The sequence below is a fragment of the Crotalus tigris genome, unplaced genomic scaffold (assembly GCF_016545835.1).
Source record: "Crotalus tigris isolate CLP2741 ecotype Arizona unplaced genomic scaffold, ASM1654583v1 scf7180000017559.9942113025:1136094, whole genome shotgun sequence".
Classification (NCBI taxonomy): Eukaryota; Metazoa; Chordata; class Lepidosauria; order Squamata; family Viperidae; genus Crotalus; species Crotalus tigris.
The window spans coordinates 28787-50862 of NW_024096473.1; the positions used below are offsets into that span (position 1 = coordinate 28787).

The following is a 22076-nucleotide window of genomic DNA, read 5'->3' on the forward strand; positions in this document are numbered from 1 at the left end:
AAGACAGGGCATAAGAATGTAGGGAATCCTTGGTAAAAACCCAAAGTGTTGTTCTGTGTCAGAATCCTGAATTTTTTGGCGTTCTGATGGTAGTATCTTGCGGAACAAGAGATGGAGTGTTTCCGCTAACTTTTCTGATCCTTGTTGCCAAATGGACAAAATAAAACGTTCTATATCTGGCTAGGGATTTCTTAGCTTTAGTTTCAACAAAAAGGCAAAGAAAGTGATGGAAGTATTTTGACCAATCTTTTTTTCTTTGTCTTCGTTTATGAAACGCACCGCTAGCTTGAGCGTCGCTAGTGTACCAAAAGGCAGCATCCGAGGGAGATTAAGCTGCTTTTCCCGATGAGAATCAGCAGAGCGTGCAGGAAGCCCGTTTCCATGTGTGGGCTGCATTTATGGGCAGGCTCAGCAGGAAGCGTTGTTGCAGATCAGCGTTGTTTTAGAATTGGACGGAAGCTTTGTCCTGGAATTCGGCAGTAGAATCCAATTTTGGGGTTTGGCGCCTTCGTCGTGGCTTAATAAACCCAAAGTATCTTTGGAGGTTGACTTTGTCGACGTGGTAAGCTGAAAAGGAACAACAAGGCTCACGTTAATTGCGTATTTCTGCGTGAACCGAAAAGCCGAATCACCATAGTATTTGGAAAGGAAAAAAATGGGTGTAAACTCATTTTTTTTCTTGAAGGAACACCTTGGCCTGGAATTTCTGTAAGGTTTTTTTTTTAAAAGTATTTTGTTGGTGTTAATAACATTAACATTTTTTTTCTAGAAGCTTTTCAAGAATTAAGAGAAAACGCTTCCAATTCATTATGATTTCTTGTCACGCCGGCATAGATTACTTTTGAGGCAGAAAGCATTGCTTTAAAAAATGATTCTTAACATTCTCGCTTGCCATTTTCATCATTTGCTTCCTCTTCTTAATAATAAGTGTGTTACAGTGGTCCTCGATTTAACAACAGTTCATTTATGACCGTTCGAACGTTACAGGCGGCTCCCAAAAAGGGACTTCTGAACGATGCAGCATCCTTATACCGGCTGCAGCATCCCTGTTGGGTCATGTGATCCAAAATTGAAAGCCTTGGCAACTGACTAGTTCACGACAAGTTGCACTGCCCGCGGTCACGTAAGCCCCCTTTTGCGACCACCTGATACACAACGTCATGGGGAAGCCAGATTCACTTAAACAGTCGTTTTAACTAACTTATCAGCTTCGGGATTCGCTTAATGGCGGTGACAAGAAATGTCGTAAATGGGGTTAAAACTCACTTAACAAATGTCTGTCTTGAGCCACAGAACACTTTGGCTCCATTGTGGTCTTACTTCGAGCACTGCTTGGTATACCCTATAACCGTGATGGTGAACCAATTGCAAACGCGTGCCCCAGGAGGCGGCACCGGAGCCCTCTCTGTGGGCACACACGCAACCGTCGTCCAGCCCCGCCTCCCATGGCCCCCTTCCTCACCAGCAGCCCCCCCCAGCGGAAGCAGCGCAGCCAAGGACATGGTAGCCGGCAAGCGGACAAGACTCCGCCCTTGAGCCCTGTCACACGCAAGATGATGCTGTAGGATGCGGGTTGGAGGGCTTGGCACCATGGCGCTGCTGGGCTGCTGGTGATCTGTGGCGGGCCGTGGAGGTGGTGGGTGACCCAGCGGGCAGGGGCGGAATGGGACGGTTTGGGGGGTGGTTTTGGGGCATTCGGTCCCTCTAAAAGGTCGCCTCACTGCCCTATAATATTCTGGCATTTTGTAGAACTGTAATCCTCAGAAATGGTTAAAGGTTTGTTAAGCTTTGACCATACAAGATTGTTGGTATTTGCTTGTATGACACTTCTTAATCCTGTTCTCTCACTCTATTCTGCTCTCGTCTTTTAATACCGTTTGTTTATCCCTGACAATTACATACAGAAGCTTTTGCAGAATTTCACGTTCTCCTCCGACTAATCAATTCTTCAGTTGCTATGATTTTCCACAATAATCTTTTGCAATAAGATTTAACTGAAACCACTGGATTTATTCCACACTAGCAGAGCTGAGTTAGAGTACAAAGCGATTCCATAAAGCTTCACAGCTTTTATCTGGGGGCGTTCTCGTTCTGCTAAGTAGAACAAAGTGTGATAATCAGAAAACTATACCTTTATTCAACCGCTTGCATCAGATTCTTACATTTGCATTTGTTAAAAGCGAGGAGCAGTCAGCCTTATCATCCTCTCATTTTTATTTTATCTGTCTTTATCTCGTCTTTATTCAAGCACACCTATTATTTTTTTCTTCCTCCAGCCATCTTCACAACATCAACCCTTGTGAGCTGGTTTGGATTGAAATGTCTTTCATTATTAGTCTTGATTTCCGATCACATATTTCAAAGTCCAAGTGATAAAAAAGATACGATTGCTGAAAATGTATTAGTGTTGTATTTTATTGCTCTGGCTTTTGTTTTGTAGATTTTGCTATATCAAGTTAAATATATTTTTGGATGGAATAGTCTGGTATTTTTTTTTTTTTTTTAGAAAGTTATCAACTGCATGATGAAAAATAATTTGACAGTATCACTTGGAAAACATAGTTGCTGAAGTCATCTTTACAGCTGACCAAAAAAAAAATTGCTTTGGGCAGGATTATGTACAATTCTACAAAAATGAACTACCTGTAGTAAAGGAAGGTGTGCGTATATGTGTGTGATGTTTGGCCTGGATTTGCTGAATATAATGGGAACAACCCTTTTCAATTTACAGCTCACCAGAAATGCTAGACAATAATCCAGCCAGCACAACACACGTCGTTTAACACATCTGAAGAGCAGTAGGGATGGGAAGCCTCATTTAGGACTGAAGTGTAAAGAACAAATCAAACACACCACTGTTGTGCCAAGCACAGCACATGTGTGAATGAATCCTTTGCTTCCATTTTAGACACTGTAGGAGGGAGCCGTGTTAATCTAGCAGCCAAAAATCAGGAAGCTGAGTTATTTTTTTTTACCCATTACAACCACAATCCTTAATTGACGTGGTATCCGTAATCTATCTTGTGTGTACCCATAATCAAGATGCTTTCCTTACAAAAGGTTATGCTTTTTAATGAAAATGTGTTGGTTTGATACACTGCTAGCAGATCTCTTCTAATTCCTGTCCCCAGTGTGATGTTTTGATGCTAAAAATGGCCATTTAGTAGACCAGGGGGCTTCAAACTTGGCAACTTTTAAGACTTGTAGACAGGCTGAGGAATTCTGGGAGTTGAAGTCCACAAGTCTTCAAGTTGCCAAGTTTGAAGACCCCTGCAGTAGACCCGCACGCTACAGAAAACCTAACAATTATTCCAGTCTATAAAAATAGTGTGTCTTCCCTTGAAGCAGTGTCATCCCTTCTGCGCAAAGGAGATGCAGTCAAGCAGCCCCCTTTCAAGTTTGCTAAACCAATCACAGGACACTTCTGAATTAGCGGGATGAGCGTCGGTTCACCATCTCCTCACCTTTAAACGCTTCCTGCACGTACTTCCCGATGTAGTATTTTCGGAGCTCGTCGTTGTCGTTCGACGGATCCTCGATCCCACTGGCGGTGAGATAAATGTCCATGTCGCCGTAACGCCGACGGATCCAGTTCAGGGCTTTGCGTAACCCCCAAGGCACCACGGCGGAGCGAAGGGGGGAACTGAGGTAGGTGAAATCTTGCACGAGTTGAATGTCCTGGTCGAATTCATACCGGCTCCCGTTCTTCGACTCGTGGGCCACAAATCTCGTGGTGAAGTGATTCACGGCGATAAAATCGGCAGCCCCTCGAACCAGCTGCTTCTCTCCCTGGTGAAAAACGGCAAAAAGGAACTGGAGAGGCCTTGGCCTTTTTTGTAACCGAGATATTTCCTCACGGCTGGGGGATAATCCCCCGTTTTCAGCAGAGGGTCTAAAAACCAGGCCACTTCAAACTGGAGGAACCTCTCGGCCGCTTCCAAGTGGCTATCGAGATAAGGGTTGGCAGGTTCCGCCCAATCGCAGTGCAGAGACAGGGACACCTGACCCCGCTGGGAAGACCGATACCGTTTATCGTAGACCTGCCAAGCCATGGCGTGCGCCATCAGCAAGTTGTGAGCTGCCCGGTACGTGTCATTGCTGCTGCCGTTGTAAACCTCACCGAACCGATTTGGCTCGTTGATGGTGATCCAGAATTTAACCAGGTCTCCAAATTCCTGGAAGCACTTTTCGGCGTAAGTTGTAAATGCCCGGACGGTGGATTGATTCAACCAACCACCGTGTTGAAGGAAAGGACCCGGCAGGCTTAGTGACTGGTGGGTCGGATAGTACAAGGTGACCACGGGCTTCACGTTGAGCTTGAGCGTCTCGCTAATCAGACATCGGTAATACCGAAGGACTTGGCGGTTAAGGGACAAGGGATCGCCGCTGGGGAGGAGCAGCGACCAATTGAAGGCGAATCTATAATGAGTGACCTTCATTCGCGAGAGCAGTTGAAGATGTGTTTTAAGGCTGGTGAAGTCCGTGCATTGAACTGGCCGGGTTTTCAATCTCACTCCCTTCACCTGGTAGAATTTTCCGTCGCCGGAGACGTTCCAGAGATACAGGTTAGGGTCACAGAACTGAGGAGAAGAAGCTAAGGATTCTGCCTGTAAACGAGAATTAAGATTTAAGAAAGGAATATTGATTTACATACGTCCTCCTGGACTCACCACTAAATTTGGAACAACATCTATCGGCTGTGGCCAGGGGGACCTTTGCCCAGGTTCGCCTGGTGCACCAGTTGCGGCCTTATTTGGACCGGGAGGCTCTACTCACGGTCACTCATGCCCTTGTCGCCTCAAGACTGGATTACTGTAATGCGCTCTACATGGGGCTACCCTTGAAGAGCGTTCGGAGGCTGCAGTTGGTTCAGAATGCAGCCGCGAGAGCGATTGTGGGTGCACCAAGGTACACCCATGTGTCACCTATCCTCCACGAGCTGTACTGGCTTCCTGTGGGTCTCTGGACGCAATTCAAGGTGTTGGTTATCACCTTTAAAGCCCTTCATGGCATAGGGCCAGGTTACTTACAGGACCGCATACTGCCGCATAGTTCCCAGAGACCGGTGAGGTCCCACAGATTGGGCCTCCTTCAGGTCCCGTCGGCCAGACAATGTCGGCTGGCGGGCCCTCGGGGAAGGGCCTTTCCTGCGGTGGCTCCGACGTGGTGGAATCAACTTTCCCCCCCCGAGATTCGAACTACTCCCACCTTGCCGGCCTTCAAGAAAACTATTAAAACTCTCCTGTTCCGGCAGGCCTGGGGTTGATGTCCCTGGGGGGGGGGGGCGGGATACGATTGGGACATGCTGTATGAATGCACTTATTTTATTGTTATATTTATTGTTTTAATTTTGTATGCCGCCCTGAGTCCCTAGGGATTGGGCGGCATATAAATTTTATTAATAAATAAATAAAATAAAATAAATACGTGGCTTTCCTCCTTCCCAATATTTTAGATTTAGACAGAGCAGTTAGAGCATGATCTGAAGAGCATCCCGGTCAGTTCCTCTAATATAGGGTGGCGTCTTAAGAGGAGGATATCTAGCATGGACAAAGTGCAACCCTTCTGAGGCAACCGCTGAAGCTACTGCTCCATCTGCTGACTCAACTATGGTGGGAAGTCCTGGATGAACGTTAAGAGATCAATACATCTAGACAAGGCCATATAAAAAGATGAGCTGGGATGTCAGTCTGCAAATAACGTTCAGTTTTGCCTCCCATCCATCAGAGGCAGATGAAGTTGGGAGGGAGGGTTGTTCTGAATTAATGTTTGAACACAACCACTTACTGCACGGAGGACAAGAAATCCATATATCTAGGCAAGGTCAAGGTCTTTTTGGTCTTCAGGTAGATCCGGGGTTCTCAACCTTGGGAACTTTAAGACTTGTGGACTTCAACTCCCAGAATTCCTCAGCCAGCAAAGCTGGCTGAGCAATTCTGGGAGTTGAAGTCCACAAGTCTTAAAGTTGCCAAGGTTGAGAACCCCTGAGGTAGATGAAGGGTATTCAGCCTGTTCTGGAAGAGACTGCTTGGTCTTAAAAGAGAGATGGGAGACCACTGGTTACTCCACCAGAGTTATGTTCTTATCTTGCTAAGCCTGAGGTGAGTAATACAGTTCTCGGTTAAGTTTCTCCCATCTCTTGAACATATTTATGCCCTAAGAATAATCTATAAGGTAAGAATGTTTTCTCTAGCGTGTTGAGACTTTCACCTGGCATTCTTTACAGCCCCAACCTAATAAGTCAGTGTTTCTCAACCTGGACAATTTTAAAGCATGTGGACTTCAACTCCCAGAATTCCACAACCAGCAATGCTGGCTGTGGAATTCTGGGAGTTGAAGACCACATGCCTTAAAATTGTCCAGGTTGAGAAACACTGTAATAACTATTTTTGTGCCTCGTGCATTTGAGGAATGTGTGTTTCACATATATAACCTTCTGATTTATGTTCTACTCCTAATTGTATGTCTTGTTTTTTTGTTTGTTTGTTTTTTTTTTTTTGAGCAAAGACCTTAGAAACCTATGGTTTGGGACATCTACCTCAATAAACGATCTGGGTTTTTAAAGAAACAACCCTCAGATTTATAAAGGATAATTAACCCTTGGGGGATCAGGAGGCATTCTGACGTTTAATATTTGCAACACTTGGGGAAGACTCTAAATACGTTTTTAATGAATTTTATCCATCCCAAATAGTTGGGATGCTTGCTTTTAGGTTGCTTACCTTGATAACTGATTCGGTGATGCCCCAGCAAAACTCCGGAGGAAATTGGCCTTGCAAACTCCGGGTCGATTCTTCCGCAGGAAAGCCGTTCTCCTGAATAATTTGCTTATAATAAAAGGCAGATGACTTGGGGATCCGATCCTTCTCTTTACTATTAAAGTCTACGTAAAACAATCCTCGCCGGTTGTTGAACATCTGTTGCCATTCGAATCCATCCAGGAGAGACCAAGACACGTAGCCGAACACCTCAATCTGATCGTATTTAATAGCTGCGCAAGGCAAATAAATAAAAAAAATAATTGTCCAATTAACAAACCACGCCTGGCACTCATCACAAACGTTAAGCCAGCAAGGAAGGTGACAAAGGAATTCTCTTAGCAACTGCCTGCTTTGTTTGCCTGGTTCCAGTCGAAGGGATTATTTTTTGATGGGCAGCTATTTCTTCAAGACTAATTGGATGGGATCACATTAAGTCTGGTCCACCTCGTATCTTTTCACTTATTTCCCCCCACTTCTGGAAAGCAATTTAAGGAAGGCATGGATAATTTTTATCACCGAAGATCTGGACCAGTGTTATCTTCAGGTTTTTGCTATTGGGACTCTTTCTCACTTCTAAAAATTATTATGGAGGACCCCAAAACAGCTTTTGTTTACATAGCGTATGTTTATCAATGTTTGGCACATTAAAAATCAAAACAGACACGATCTGGGTTTTTAAAGAAATAAACCCTCAGATTTATAATTAACCCTTGAGGGATCAGGAGGCATTCTGATGTTTAATATTTGTAGAACATTTGCTGAATCGGATAAAGATCAAAAACTATTAGATAGTAACGTAGAAGTATTTTTCATTTAAAAAAACACATTTGTAGAACATTTGCTGAATCGGATAAAGATCAAAAACTATTAGATAGTAACGTAGAAGTATTTTTCATTAAAAAAACATTTGTAGAACATTTGCTGAATCGGATAAAGATCAAAAACTATTAGATGTTAACGTAGAAGTATTTTTCATTAAAAAAAAACACATTTGTAGAACATTTGCTGAATTGGATAAAGATCAAAAACTATTAGATGTTAACGTAGAAGTATTTTTCATTAAAAAAAACACATTTGTAGAACATTTGCTGAATCGGATAAAGATCAAAAACTATTAGATGTTAACATAGAAGTATTTTTCATTTTAAAAAAAAAACCGTATATTTTTAACAAATAATGAGAAAGAGGGATATTGTTTTAGATTTTTGCAAATATCTTCAACATCTGACAAACGACTTTGACTCTGCAGACATTTTGAGATGGTCTTGGGGGACCCGCAGTAGTCCTTGGACCGTACTTTTAAGCGACACTGATCTAGACTAATTGCTTCCAAGAGCTTTTAATTTAGTTCAAGGCCCGTGGATGACCTCACTTAATATATCATCAACCACTTGTCCCAGGTATTTCCTTCCAATGGACTGGAGGGATTGTCTTTAGGACTGCAGTGGGAGAAAAGAAAATTTGCAAGCTTCAGGTGACTATTTCACCTGCCGGCCTTTGAGCTGATGCTTACCTGTAAACACATTCTGCAAAGCTAGCTACCCGTCACGAATTTATCGTCCTATGTACAGGCAGTCCTCGACTTAACGGCCACAACTGAGCCCCAAATGTCAATGGCTAAATTTGTTAAGTGACTTTTGCCCCATTTTACGACTTGTCACAGTTCTTAAGGGCGCCGCTGCAGTCGTTAAGCTAATAACACCGTTGTAAGGTGAATCCGGATCCTCCACTGACTTGGCTTGTCAGAAAAGGCTGTAAAACGTGACCGCGTCACTTGGGACGCTACCACCGTCGTAACTATGAGTCGCTCGTCGAGCGGCTGAATTTTTGATCACGTGACCGTGGGGATGCCGCAGTATTGTTAAGTGTGAAAAACGGACCTCAGTCCCTCTTTTTTTTTCCAGTGCCGTTGTAACTTGGAACGGTCGCTAAATGAACCGTTGTAAAAAGCCGAGGACTGCCTGTGGTTGACTCTTATTGTCTCGTGTAAGTGACCCTCGTTCGAATCTCTCCCCCCCCCCCCCGGTCGCCTTACACACCTTGCAAAACCTTATTAACAAAGGTCTTCATTGTGTAAATCGCCGTCGTATCTTCTGTTTTTACATCTTTGTTGGTGAACCAGCCATTTTCCGCAATCAGGACCCTGGGAGGGTTGTATTCCGCTTTAATCCAGTTCAAAACTCCCCTCAAGTCGAGGGAGAAAGTTTGCCCCATTTTGGGCACCTTGCCCGGAGGTTTAAAGTTATCTGGCCCGAAGGAAAATGCAAAGAAATCGGCCGTCCCTTGAAAATATTTCCTTTCGGTCGGCGTGGCTTTTGGGAGCAGAGCGGGAAGTTCCCTCTTCAGCTCTTCGGGGTAATCGCCGTCTCCGTGTATCGGCTTTGCAAACCAGCCGAGGACTTTCTGCATGGACAGCTGACACTTTTCAATGTCGGATTCGTTATTGAGTTTGCTCGGCTCAACCCAGTGAGATCCCAACGTGATCGATAAAAAACCTCTCTGCTGGGGTCGAAAATGTCGGTCGTAATTGTGCCAGACTGTTGCATGAGCCTAAGGGAGAGAGAGAAAAAAAAAATAACAGTCGGGGTTTAAATGTGTTACAGAGGTTAGCTGCAGTTTTTTTGGAAGAGCTGCAAATATATTTGTTTAGATGCGAACGCTCAAATCCAGGTATTAATTATCGTCAATGATACAGTGGAGCTAACACAAAGACCAATAGGTTTATTATGATATAGGATTTTATGAGCTAGTGTTCGGTTTATCAAGTTAATTGTCCGAAAGCTTCAAGCATAATACATCTGTTAGCTCAGTGGTTCTCAACCTTTTTAATGCCGCGACCTCCAACTGGTCGTAAGTCGAGGACTACTCAACCGGTCGTAAGTCGAGGACTACTCAACTGGTGCAGCACCGTTTGCAGAATGGGACTTTTGGCGGGCTCAGCAGGGCAGAGACAGCCTGGACAATTCCTACTGTCTTTTGAAAGCCAATAGAATTAGACTCTATTCAAGAGAGTCTATTCTATTGGCTTTCAAAAGCCAATAGAATAAAAGGGAGTAGCACAGCTAAGGAAAAGGGGGAAAAATGGCAGACTGCGTTGTTTGGCGACCCCCGTGAAATGGTCGTTCGATCCCAAATGAGGTCCCGACCCACAGGTTGAGAACCACTGTGTTAGCTCATTCGTGTAGAATTTATCACTATAGAAAGATTTTATTGATCAGCAATTTCTGTGTTGACAGGTACATTTCTCCGTGAAATAACCCATATTCTTAGCAATGGAATCAGAAATCGGGAATAACTCTGGTAAATCAAGTATATACGGGTATTAAAAGAATCTATTGATAGATCTCTGGAGGATTATGATAAAGACTTCGGATTTCTAAATGTAAAATAAAGTCTTCAACTCCAGGTTGATCCTCAATGATTTCACGCATTCATCCGGGTTTGAGGGAGATAAGCAGTTTAGAAATATGGAATATAAATAAATACTTTTCTTGGCAACAATACGGAATTTGTTGCCCCCCTGTATTCTTTGGGGATGTTTATTCAACTTCACAATTTAGCCTACAGCTTCAGTTTTCCTAGCCCACTATTAATTCAGTCTGATCTTAACTTGCTGAGATCAATCAAACTGGCTATGTTCTACAACAAACTGGGTTATAAGACACTGTTAAGAGTATAAAGCAATTAACAATTTCAAAATTACTAATACCTCCTCTGCATTCTAGTTAACCAGTAAAGCTGCAGGCTACATTCTGCAGAAAAAAAAGCCTATAAACTTGTCAGTGAGGACAGGCCTATGGAGATCACTGGTTTATTGTGATTATTGCAGGCCCCACCTTCATTCATTCATCGAATTTATTTGCTACCCATCTTGTTTCACAATCGAAGGGCACTTTGGCGTCCTTTACAGAAAGACTCAAGAATGCTTCTGAACAATAAACTTACAATTACGTGTAACGTACACGTAATACACATTTGCCGGCCACAAAATTTGGCAGATGAAGTGGACATCTTATCTAAATCAAATGGGAAGAGTTGCCGCATCTTCTCATCATCTAGTACAGGGGCCTTCAAACTTGGCCCTTTTTGTGACTTGTGGACTTCAGCTCCCAGAATTCTTCAGCCAGGCTGAGGAATTCTGGGAGTTGAAGTCCACAAGTCACAAAAGGGCCACGTTTGAAGAGCCCTTGATCTAGTACACATGATTTAATCCTGCATCTGTCACAATTAAAACATCAACCCTTCCCTTTAGTATTGATTCCCTGACTTCATGGGGCTATTGGATATATTTGACTTTTAAGAACTTTTCTTCAGCATTCTCACCAAGTGGCATTTGGCACACGTGGAGGACACTCGATCGGGGTTTTTTTTTTGAACTTGGCAACTGTTTAAGATGTTGGACTTCCAACTCCTAGAATGGGTGCTGGCTGGGGAATTCTGGGAGTTGAAGTCCACACAAATTTGCCCAGTTTGAAAAAAGCACTGCAAATTAGAGCAGAGGTTCCCCAACCTTTTGGGGCACCAGGGACCGGTTCCGTAGTGAGAGGTTTTTCCACGGACCGGAGAGTGTGTGGTTTTGTGTGCTGCCTGCACCCAAATGGGGCTTTGCTTGTTTGTGCGGACCGGTTGCTGGCATGCCCAAGGACCGGTACCGGTCTACGGACCGGAGGTTGGGAACCCCTGATCTAGAGGATGAATGCAGCATCCTCAAGGTTATATTTCCCAGGATTCTTCCCTTTCTCGTCAGCGTTTCTTTTTAAAGTAATATTTTCAAAGAAAAAAGTCCAGGGTTGCGGGGGGTTTTTTTTCCCACTTGAAACCTGTTCTTGGTTTTGAAGCACGCTAGGTTTCCCCACCTATTAATTTTTAATTACAAGGCAATTTAAAAAAATAAATTAAAAACCAAAGGTGAACAAGGAACACGGCCGCTTCATTTTCAGCACCTCAGGAGCCCCTGATTATAAAAGTGAAGATTACTGGGCGCATAAAACGGAGGGAAACTCACCAAGGAGAGAAGCAGCCTAGAACTAAGGAGAAACTTCCTGACAGTGAGAACAATTAACCAGTGGAACTACCTGCCTCCAGAAGCGGTGAATGCTCCAACACTGGAAGTTTTTAAGAAGAGACCGGACAGCCATTTGTCCAATATGGTGTAGGGTTTCCTGCCTGAGCAGGGGGTGGGACTGGATGACCTCCAAGGTCCCTTCCAACTTTATTATTATTATTAAAATACAAAAAAGTACTTAGGAACAGGTATAAAGTTTCTGGTAAATGTATTTGATTTATGGGAAGCAATTTGGTGTCTTTCCCCCCCCCCCAGTCAGAGGTCGCCAAACCTGGCCACTTTTAAGATTTGTGGACTTCAACTCCCAGAATTCCTCAGCCAGCCATTAAAGTTGTCACATCTGGAGACCCCTGCCCTAGGCAAAGACATCTTCTATGATGTGATTATTTGTGTTTGGGTTTCTTTTTTCTTTTTGCTTTGGATAAAGAAGATCGCTCTCTACATAGAAAAGAAACACGGCAGGTGCCCCCATCTCCAACATCCATGAGTCAGCCAGGCGAGCCTGCGCAAACATTTATTTTGCACGTTTTATCTGCGTAATATATCTCCGTCCCCGAAGCAGGATGCAGCTCAAGAGTGGCAGAACAGGAACCAGAACTAGGACCAGCTGTCAGCCTTGAGAAAACATCTCAGGATGATAAATGTGGAAAATGCTAGTACCAGCTCTTGTAGCTCATCGTCTTTTTTTTCCAAGCATTAATCTAAGGTCTTGGATGTCCACGTGAACCTCTGGGGTGGAGAATAATCCTGCTTCTATCAGGGAGAAATGAATCACCCTGCTCATTAAATGCTGTAAGTAGTTCTGCATCCGTGCTTTCTGAAAATAGCACACGGTACATGTTGCTCCTCTGAATGCTTGAGGGGGAAAAAATAATAATAAAGTTGGAAGGGACCTTGGAGGTCATCTAGTCCAACCCCCTGCTCGGGCAGGAAACTCTAGACCGTTTCAGACAAATGGCTGTCCAGTCTCTTCTTAAAAACTTCCAGCGTTGGAGCATTCACCGCTTCTGGAGGCAGGTTGTTCCACTGGTTAATTGTTGTCATTCTCAGGAAATTTCTCCTTAGTTCTAGGTTGCTTCTCTCCTGGATGAGTTTCCATCCGTTGTTTCTAGTCCTGCCTTCAAGTCCTTTGGAAAATACATTGACCCCATTCTTCTTTGGGGCAGCCCCTGAGATATTGGAACACTGCTATCATGTCCCCCCTCGTCCTTCTCTTCATTGAACTAGACGTACCCAATTCCAGCAACCGTTCCTTATATGTTTTAGCCTCCAGTCCCCTAATCATCTTTGTTGCCCTTCTCTGTACTCTTTCTAGAGTCTCAACATCATTTTTATATTGTGGTGACCAAAACTGGATGCAATATTCCAAGTGTGGTCTTTCCAGGGCACTCTCAAGTGGTACTAACACAAAACCCACAAACACACCAAAAAGACACAAAAGGGCTGTCAGAAACCAACCGAGAGAAGGTGGTGGGTGTACTCTTAACACACCTGGCCACTTTAAGAAGTTGGCTTTCAGCTCCCAGAATGCATTCTGGTTGGGGAATTCTGGGAATTGAAGTCAACCTAGTCTTGAGTTTGTACTTCCGCTCGGATTTTATAAGAGGCGCTCCGAGGCTGGTGCCTTTCAAATATATGGCTGCAATTCCCAATCTCGTGGGCAAGAGGAAGGATTCTGGGAGATGCGATGCCAAAATTAATTTGGCATCGCAAAATTAATCCCGCCTGCAGTTGCTTCTTGATCCGTCATCAGTTTGACATCTTGAGAACAAGGGAGAATATTCAGTAGCAATGGAAATATAATCAATCAATAGCAACATAGCCTAATAACCAACTGCATTCATTTTTGCATAATCTGTTCATGCTCAAATTCTTACTATTTTCTCAAAAAAAAAAAAAAAAAACCACAATCCCACGGTAGAATGGATGGCAATATTTTCTTGGCAAGAAAAATCTGAGCCTCATGTTATTTATTTATTTATTTATTTACGAGACTTATATACTGCTTTAAGTGCAAGCATTCTCTAAGCGGTGTACACCAGTAAGCAATGTATATATATATTTACATTGCCCCCAACAATCTGGGTCCTCATTTTACCTACCCCGGAAGGATGGAAGGCTGAGTCAACCTTGAGCCGGTGAGATTTGAACCGCTGACCTGCTGAACACAGTCAGCTAAAGTGGCCTGCAGCACTGCACTCTAACTGCTACGCCACCTCAGCTCTTTATCTTTTATTCCCTGAATTTCGTGTATTAGTACTCCTGCAGATACTAACACTTATTCTGAGATACACATGCATACAACTATAGCCCTGAAACTCTTTTCAAGTACTGTGTTAAGTGGAAGACGCCGTGTAACAGTTAATTGCTGCTGAGTGTTGATGAACAGCCCGAGGAAAGGCGAAAGTTTTATCTTGCACCGCCTTCCCTGTTCTGCAACAGGACCTGGGCTACTTAGCCCACGTCCTGCAATTGAAACTAACTCAGCCCAGAATCTACTCGAGATAATACCTTACTCCAAGTAGAAACTGTGGAGCATGTGCAAACTCCAACGATTATAAGATAACTCTTATCCGCATGACATTGTAAGCAATTCAAAACAAGTGCTCTTCCCTGACAAAACGCATTTCCACGGAGGAAGAGAATAAGAGGTGGAAAGTAAGGCGGGATGGAGCATCGTGAAAAATGGCCGAGAAACATCCCAAAATAGGAGCTTTTCGCACATCCCATTTGTCAGGACCGTTCAAAAGTCTTCTGAGCTCTACTCAGCATCCAGTTACTTTGTTCTGGGTTAATCTGACCACCTCCGGAGCGCCATAGCAGAAGAACAATTCAAACCCGCTTGGGCCTGATGTGGAATCAAAGAATGTACGACGAAGCAAAGCTGGTCTATTCATAAGACCCTTTTTAGATGGTTTATCTGGACTTGGCTCCACCCAGAAAGATCAGTCTACCCAGAGAAGGGATGGGTGTTGCTTATCCATCGATCAACGCCCAACTTGATTACTTGGCGGGAAATGTTTAGTGGGCAAGAATCTAAGAAGCGTGTATCTGCCCTACAACGTCTTTACAATCCCTTGAGATTTCTCTGGAGGGTTTGTTCCATATCTTGGGATAAGAGGTAAATCATTCATCGGCCTGAAGTCCTGTAGTCAGATGAAGTAAGGCCTCAACAAGCAAACGCAGTGATTGTTTTCCTAATTCGTTTATCAGCAAAATCTAGAGAAAACGGAGGCTAACCAATTGACTCCGTTCTGTTTGCGTAAGAAACGTCTCGAATAGCTGACGTCACGCCAAGCTATGGTTTGTCTCAGTTACAGATATGCTGAACAAACCTACTATGGATCGAGTTCATACAGCGGGCTAAGCTACCAACTGTGGTTATATCCCCAACATTCTGTTGCCTGCATTTAGGTTGTGGGAATTTGCCATGAGGAAAGATTGATATTTAATCGGCTGATAACAACATTAATAGATCTAAGGTCCATCTTATTCAGTACCCTGTCACTCAGCTGGACAATCCTGCTAGAACCACACCTGATCCATGGATACAACAGTCCACTTTTGCTTCAGTCTCCCCCCCCCCCCCGCAACTGGTATTCAAGTGATTTCAAATCTTAAAATTTCCATGGAATAATCAATTGGAAAGGCTGCAACTCTTCATATTGACTGTGCTACGCTCCATGCTTTTATTTAATTCCCACTTGCAGCTAAGTTGGTGAGTTTTCCCACATCTGGCATTAGAGGGTTGCATTAGATGCTAGCTGGGATAACTGCTAGGATGCTCACCTATCCGGCCAATATTGACCCAGGACTCCTAGAACACACGATTGGATAAGGCGTCGCTGATAAGCACTTCTGCACAAATATTGTTTAATCATTTATTTCAGTTTGGATGAGGTGGTGGAGCACCTCACTTAAGAACAGGGCTTGGACGCCTTGCGTGCCAAAGATCTATCTGGACAAGAAGCAAATGTATCTTGTTGTCTAAGAGAAAAAGACGAAGGGAAGGGAAGGGAAGGGGGGGAAGGAAAGGGAAATTGGGGAAGGGAAGATGAAGAAGGGAAGATTTCTGAGGCTTCCTACTCCAAGAAACCTCACTGGGGAAGCTGTCAAGAAGATGGAAGTTCCCATTGCCCACCTGTAATCGTTCTGTCTAGATAAGGAAATATCTCTGAAAAAAATGATCCAATGGGACACTCTGTGACCTAGTATCTTTTTAACAAATAGCAGCATGGGGGTTACGCTAACGAAGCATACATACCCTCCCTGCTCTTATTAATTAATTAACAACCCAACATTCTGGAAGCGATTTCACAACTGCTGCTTTCTGGGGGGGGGTCTTCCCCCTGCATGCGAAACACCCCCCCCCCACGATTCTTGCTTACAAAGGAACTATTTTCTGGAGCCTCCCATTCAAGAGCTAAGTAGGATAAGCAGGCCTGACCCCGCTTCTTTCGAAACCCAGAGGAAGTCGGTCAGGTGCTCCCAAGTTCAGACGCTCAGAAAAAAGTCCAAGTGATGTTGGCAAAACAATTTTTTTTTATCTGATCTGATCACCTGTTGGCAGGTGGGGAGGATCTCAGCAAGCAACTTCAGAGGGAACTCAAAAAAGGCCAAGGGCAAAGTCTTTGTTGACTGCAAGGGGGCTTGCCTAGAAGTCATGAACCAAACGCGAACGCTCCAGTTAATTTAACTCTTTGTCAGAAAAAGGAATTTGGATTTGTAAATGTTTCGCAGTTGCGACTTGAGCCTGCTTAATGCCCCTAGTTGGGGGGGCTGCAAGGCAAAAGAGATTGTAAAAAGTATAACTGCAGTATAGCAGTTAAAAATGTCAAGCTGTAATCAATCAGACCAGTCTGTCTGAAAAACTTCCTGTATATGTATGTATGTATGTATGTATGTATGTATGTATGTATGTATGCGTGTGTTGTGTGTGTGTGTGTATATGTATGTATGTATGTATGTAGGTCTTTGGTTATTTGGGTTTTCTCCCACGTAAAATTGGAAGTGTCTTGGCGACGTTTCGACGAAGTCCCATTTGTCATCTTCAGGCTGGTGTTTTCAGCTTCGTGCTTCGAGGAGCAGTGTGTGGTCTTAGCTTCTCAAAGCACGAAGCTGAAAACACCAGCCTGAAGATGACGAATGGGACAAGTGGAACCTACAGCCCTGGCAATCTAGAGGGGTGTGTCCCATCCAGGTACTAACCATCTTTGACCACGCTTAGCTTTTTCAAGAACCATCTAAAATGGGTAAGCACTGCCCTGTGCAGAGGGAGAGAGGGAGAGAAAAACAGCCGCCACCACCACGCATCTTTTAATTAATTGAACAACTTAAACGGAAGCGTTTTAATTTCCACTTGGCAACTGAGCTGGCTTCATTCAGCTCAGTCAACAAATCTGTTTCCTGTGGCAGCTGTACCGTTCTTTCTGGAAAGGTTGAATATATTTCTGGGGATGGTTCCTGGAATTTTCCACCACCTGGTCAAGGGGTGGCTTTTGTTTTTGAACCCTTCACAGCAGCGTGAGAGAAAAATGGGGGATCTATGAAGGGACAGGCTAGATTTTTATCCTCCACGTGAGCGTGTTCACTTTGTTGTCTACAAAGGGTGATTTAAAGGCTAAAAGGGAATGAAGTGACCGTGATTTAGACTTCTTTCTGAGGCTCTCACCCAGTCAACCTTTTAGCAGTGCGACTGTCAACAGCATCATCAGCCCTTTTGTTCCCCAGTCCTCGACTTACGACCACAATCGAACCCAACGTTTCTCTTGTTAAAGTGAGACGTTGGTTAAGTGAGTTTTGTCCCCTTTTACAACCGTTCCTGGCCCCGGTTGTTAAGGGAACCACTTTGGTCGGTAAGTGAGTCAAACTCAGTTGTTAAGTGAACCTGGCTTCCCTCGTTGACGTTGCTCGTCGGAAGGTCCCCCGAGGGGATCGCGTGACTTTGGGACACGGCGACCGCCGTAACTACGAACCGGCTGCCAAGCGTCCGAATTTTGATCACCTGATCCTGGGGAATGTTGCAAAGGTCGTAACTCTGAAAAACGGTCATTTTTTCAGTGCCGTTGCAACTTTGAACGGTCACTAAACAAACGGTTGCAAGACGAGGACTAGCCGTAGAACAGCTCCAGTTGTGCTACTGAGGGCCCTCCGGAAATGGACGTGTCGGTATTCTTGCACCAAAGATCTAATTTTGGTGAAGCAAACGTCACAAGTAAAGATCCACCTTCAGATCTAAAACCTACCAGTTTTGAATCGGGAAAAGACTGGCAGGATGGGCTTTGTGTGTAGGAAGTGTCATTGCGTTGCACAAAGTGGCAATATCTCTGTGGCTGTTCTTTCCCTTCGGAGGCACTAAGCCAGGGGTTCTCAACTTTGGCAACTTTAAGACTTGTGGACTTCAACTCCCAGAATTCCTCAGCCAGCAAAGCTGGCTGAGGAATTCTGGGAATTGTAGTCCACAAGTCTTAAAGTTGCCAAGGCTGAGAACCCCTGCACTAAGTTCACCTTAGTGAAGTGTAATTATAAGGGACAGAAAGAGTTCAGATCGGATTGGAAGCAGTGTTACCTGTAGCAAAAGCTACCTTGAAAATAATAAATTACTGATTACGACCCCTCTGTTCACATATAATGCCATGTCAGTGTGGTGGCGCCAAACGTCCGCTCTAGTAAGGCAGCAGAGAAATCTCAAAAACACACACACACACACACACACACACAATATGACGATATGGGTTTCACGCAATCTTTGAATTAGCTTTCTGACTTGATCAACGTTCATTCAGGCACATCTTTCGGGAAAACAATTGAAGGGCGGGAGTGAATCTTTTCACCGAGATGAAAGAAATGCCTGAAGAACGAGCTTGATGTCCTATCGATGTGGGTAAATATTGACATGTTTATCTTGAAAAAAAAAGAATGTGTGAGATCAGCAGCGGGGGGGGGCGCACAAAAATCTGGAATGAGAAGTTACCACTCCAGAATTAAATGTATTTGTGATTGCTTCTTTTGGCTTGAACTCTAGAGCAATCAGCTATGGCGTGGGGTCTCCATTCCACATTTCTAGGACTCTGATTAGGGAAGGACAAACTAAAAGCTTTCCAGCAGACAAGCAAGGTTTTGTCAAGGGGTGAGTTCCCACTAAAAGATAGCACTGTTAACAATGGATTTGTGATCTCCTTGACTTTCTATGGTGCAATTAGACCAGCCGTAGATTTATTTTCTCCCGAGAAATGTAGAGAAATTATTGCAAGGAAGCAAGAAATTACACTTCGTGTGCAAAGGCTGCAGAGAAGCATTATTTGCCCGATAGCCACTGTCCTCTTTCGTTCTTACACCTTCCTTTCCTGCTAGGATTTGCTGCCACTTGCTTTCTCACGATAAACCTCTCCCTGCCCTACCTTGATCAGGTTATGTCCCACCACGTAGGCAGCGCCTTTGCGCCTCTCTCCGGGGGCATGGAGCCCTGTGCCGTATCCGTGCCAAGCGACGAGGTAAGGGTTGTGTATTGTGATCCAGTACCTCACGCGATCTCCAAAGGCTCGGAAGCAAAAAGTGGCGTAGTCGTTGAAAAGGTCAACCAGGGAGTCGTTTTCCCAGCCTCCGTATCTCTCCTGCAGTTCCCACGGCAAGTCCCAGTGGTACAGGGTGACGACGGGCTCAATGCCTCTCTGGACGAGAGCATCCAGCAGACGGTTGTAGTAGCTGAGTCCTTTCTGATTGACGGCTGTCACCGTGCCAGTAGGAAAGAGTCTGGGCCAGGAAAGGGAAAAGTGGTAGGAAGAGACCCTCAGAAAACTCAGGGCGGTTAAATCTTTTTCCAGAAAGGTGTAGCTGTCGCTCCAGCCCTCCGTCCTGTAGGCATCTCTGAAGTGGGAATGGAGGAAGTGTTCCCAGATTGAAGCACCTTTCCCATCCTCCTGCTGACCCCCCTCCACCTGAAAGGCACTGGTTCCCACTCCCCACAGGAAATTGGGAGGGAACGTGTCGCGCAGGAACAGCTGAGTTTCATTCACGGGACTTAAATGGGGATCCTTGTCCCAGACAGAAATTCCACTCCGGTGAAATCCAGCCACGGACCGCATGAAAAAGAAAACCCATAGACCCGCAGGACCCTTCAGATGCCAGCCAGCCATTGTATACCTGTGGAGCAGATGCTAAAAGTCACATTTCTTGTTTAGAGGCTGCCAAAAATTGATCCCTGGATTCCTGGCTGCATAGCTTGTCTCCTTCGCCTCCTGATCCCTGGAGCGTCTTATCAAAGCTTCAGTTTAAAAAAAAAAAAAATCTTGTGATTCCAGAAGCCCTGTTAATAATTAGCTTGAATTACAGGACTTAGGATCGGTGGTGTAGAGGCAAGGCAATCATCTCTGTTCACTCTGCTTCTTCTGTCCACTGGGGAACGGCCGTCGGGGTATCTAACCCTGAACGCATCCCAATTTATAGCTGCTTCTGAAGCTGTGAATCAGAGCTTGTCGGCTGTCAGAAGATGCTAACTCTTGATTTGATTATATTTAAAGGGAATAGAAAATAATTGTGTTTGAGACACCATGGCCTCAAGTAAGGAATCAAATGCCACTTTTGAACCTACGCGCAGCCAGAGAAAAAGGCAGCTGCAAGGGCAAAAGCTGCAACGGATGACAACAACAAGAAGGACACACACAAACAAAAAAAAATCCCCTCTTAAGCCCTCGAGGTTCACAATGTACGCGTTTTTGTCAGCAGCTGTTCGTATCTCTGGATGTTGGAAATGTTTGTGGCCTTGGCAACAATTACACAAAAGCAGATGGGTTTTGGTATCCTCTGGATGCTGTAATTGAATGTATGCGTGCACTCCAAAACAAGCCGATCCTCATCTCTCCCCCCCCCATCTTCAGATGAGGCAGAAAAATATATTCTTTTAAATCTGACATCGGACAAATCCTTGATTGTTTTCTCTGATTTGTAAGTGATGTTATTGTTTTTCGGAATATACATTTATTTATTTGTCAAAGTTATGATAGTAATAGTAGTAAAGTTGGAAGGGACCTTGGAGGTCATCTAGTCCAACCCCCTGCTCAGAGCCAGTATTGTGTGGTGGCTAAAGTGCTAGCTTATGTGAGTTCTCTTCCTGCCTTAGCCATGAAAACCAGTTGGGTGTCTTTGGACCAGTCACTTATTCTTAGCCTGACCCACCTCACTGGGTTGTCGTTATGGAGAAAATAGGAGAGGAAGGAGGATTGTGCGTGTTCATCACTTTGAGTTACTTATAAAGTAATAAAAGTGGGATTAAAAATCTAATAAACATATACATAAAGCTGCCTGACTCATGAAGAATCTGGACGATGTATAACATTAAAAAAAAAAACAAAACAGGAAATTATAGGAAACAACTCCACAGATTACAAACAGATAAATTACAATCCTGCTTGTTCATTACTCTAGAAAATTAATTCCATAAAGAGAACTCTCCACTAAAGAGGAAGTGTAAGAATTGGTGGTGAAAAGCGTCTTGCAGATTTTATCAACATATATCCTCGCCTATAGTTCTATCACTTATATATATATATATATATAAAGGGAAAGATGTCATCCTGGAACAGAAATATACAATCGCTGCTCACAAGGATGTTATTTTCCAGCATGTTTTAAGCAAAGTACACAGAGACTTCTACCAAGGCAGCCTTCCACTCTGTCTTGTGAGATGTTCTACTGTTGTAATTAAGCACAATAGGGCCTAATATGTGGTGGGGATGCCCTTGCTAGAATAGAGACAGAAATATTTCACATCATCTCCAGAGTGAGAGATACAAAAGCAGAAATAAGCTCTCTTTTTCTCCCCCCCCCCAAACCATCCAAGGATTGAAGATTGAACTTTCCAAATGGAAGCATAAATCAAGTTTTCTGCTTGATCAGGGTCAGCTGTGAATCAACATTCAAGTTCTTATCTCCTCTCTTTTGAATAAAGAGGAACTGAATCTGTGCCAGTTCCTGTTTCATGTTGCAAACGAGGTTAATGAATACCTTTTATAAATATGAACTGGGACCATCTTGAACGGCAACTGGATCTCGCCATGCTAGGGCTCAACATAGCCACGAAGTGTGTGCGTGTGTGTTTATCTGAGAGATAGCTATACACAGTGCTACAGGTATAGTCACCGTTCAAGGTTACAACGGCACTGAAAAAAGTGATGATGATTTTTTTTACACAACCGTTGCAGCATCCCCAGCGTCACGTGACCCCAATTCAGACAGTTGCCAACTGACTCGTC

General features: G+C 44.1%; 1 protein-coding gene across 1 annotated transcript; it reads right to left on the minus strand.

Annotated features, from left to right (window-relative positions):
- Positions 1 to 442: 442 nt before the first annotated feature.
- On the minus strand, positions 443 to 21166 carry LOC120309784 (beta-klotho-like). The gene is given in 6 exon segments (XM_039347342.1): positions 443 to 567; positions 3465 to 3791; positions 3794 to 4607; positions 6723 to 6991; positions 8801 to 9311; positions 19227 to 21166. Coding segments are annotated over 6 exon segments (2781 nt in total). The 5' UTR covers positions 19962 to 21166.
- Between the last annotated feature and the right edge of the window lie 910 nt (positions 21167 to 22076).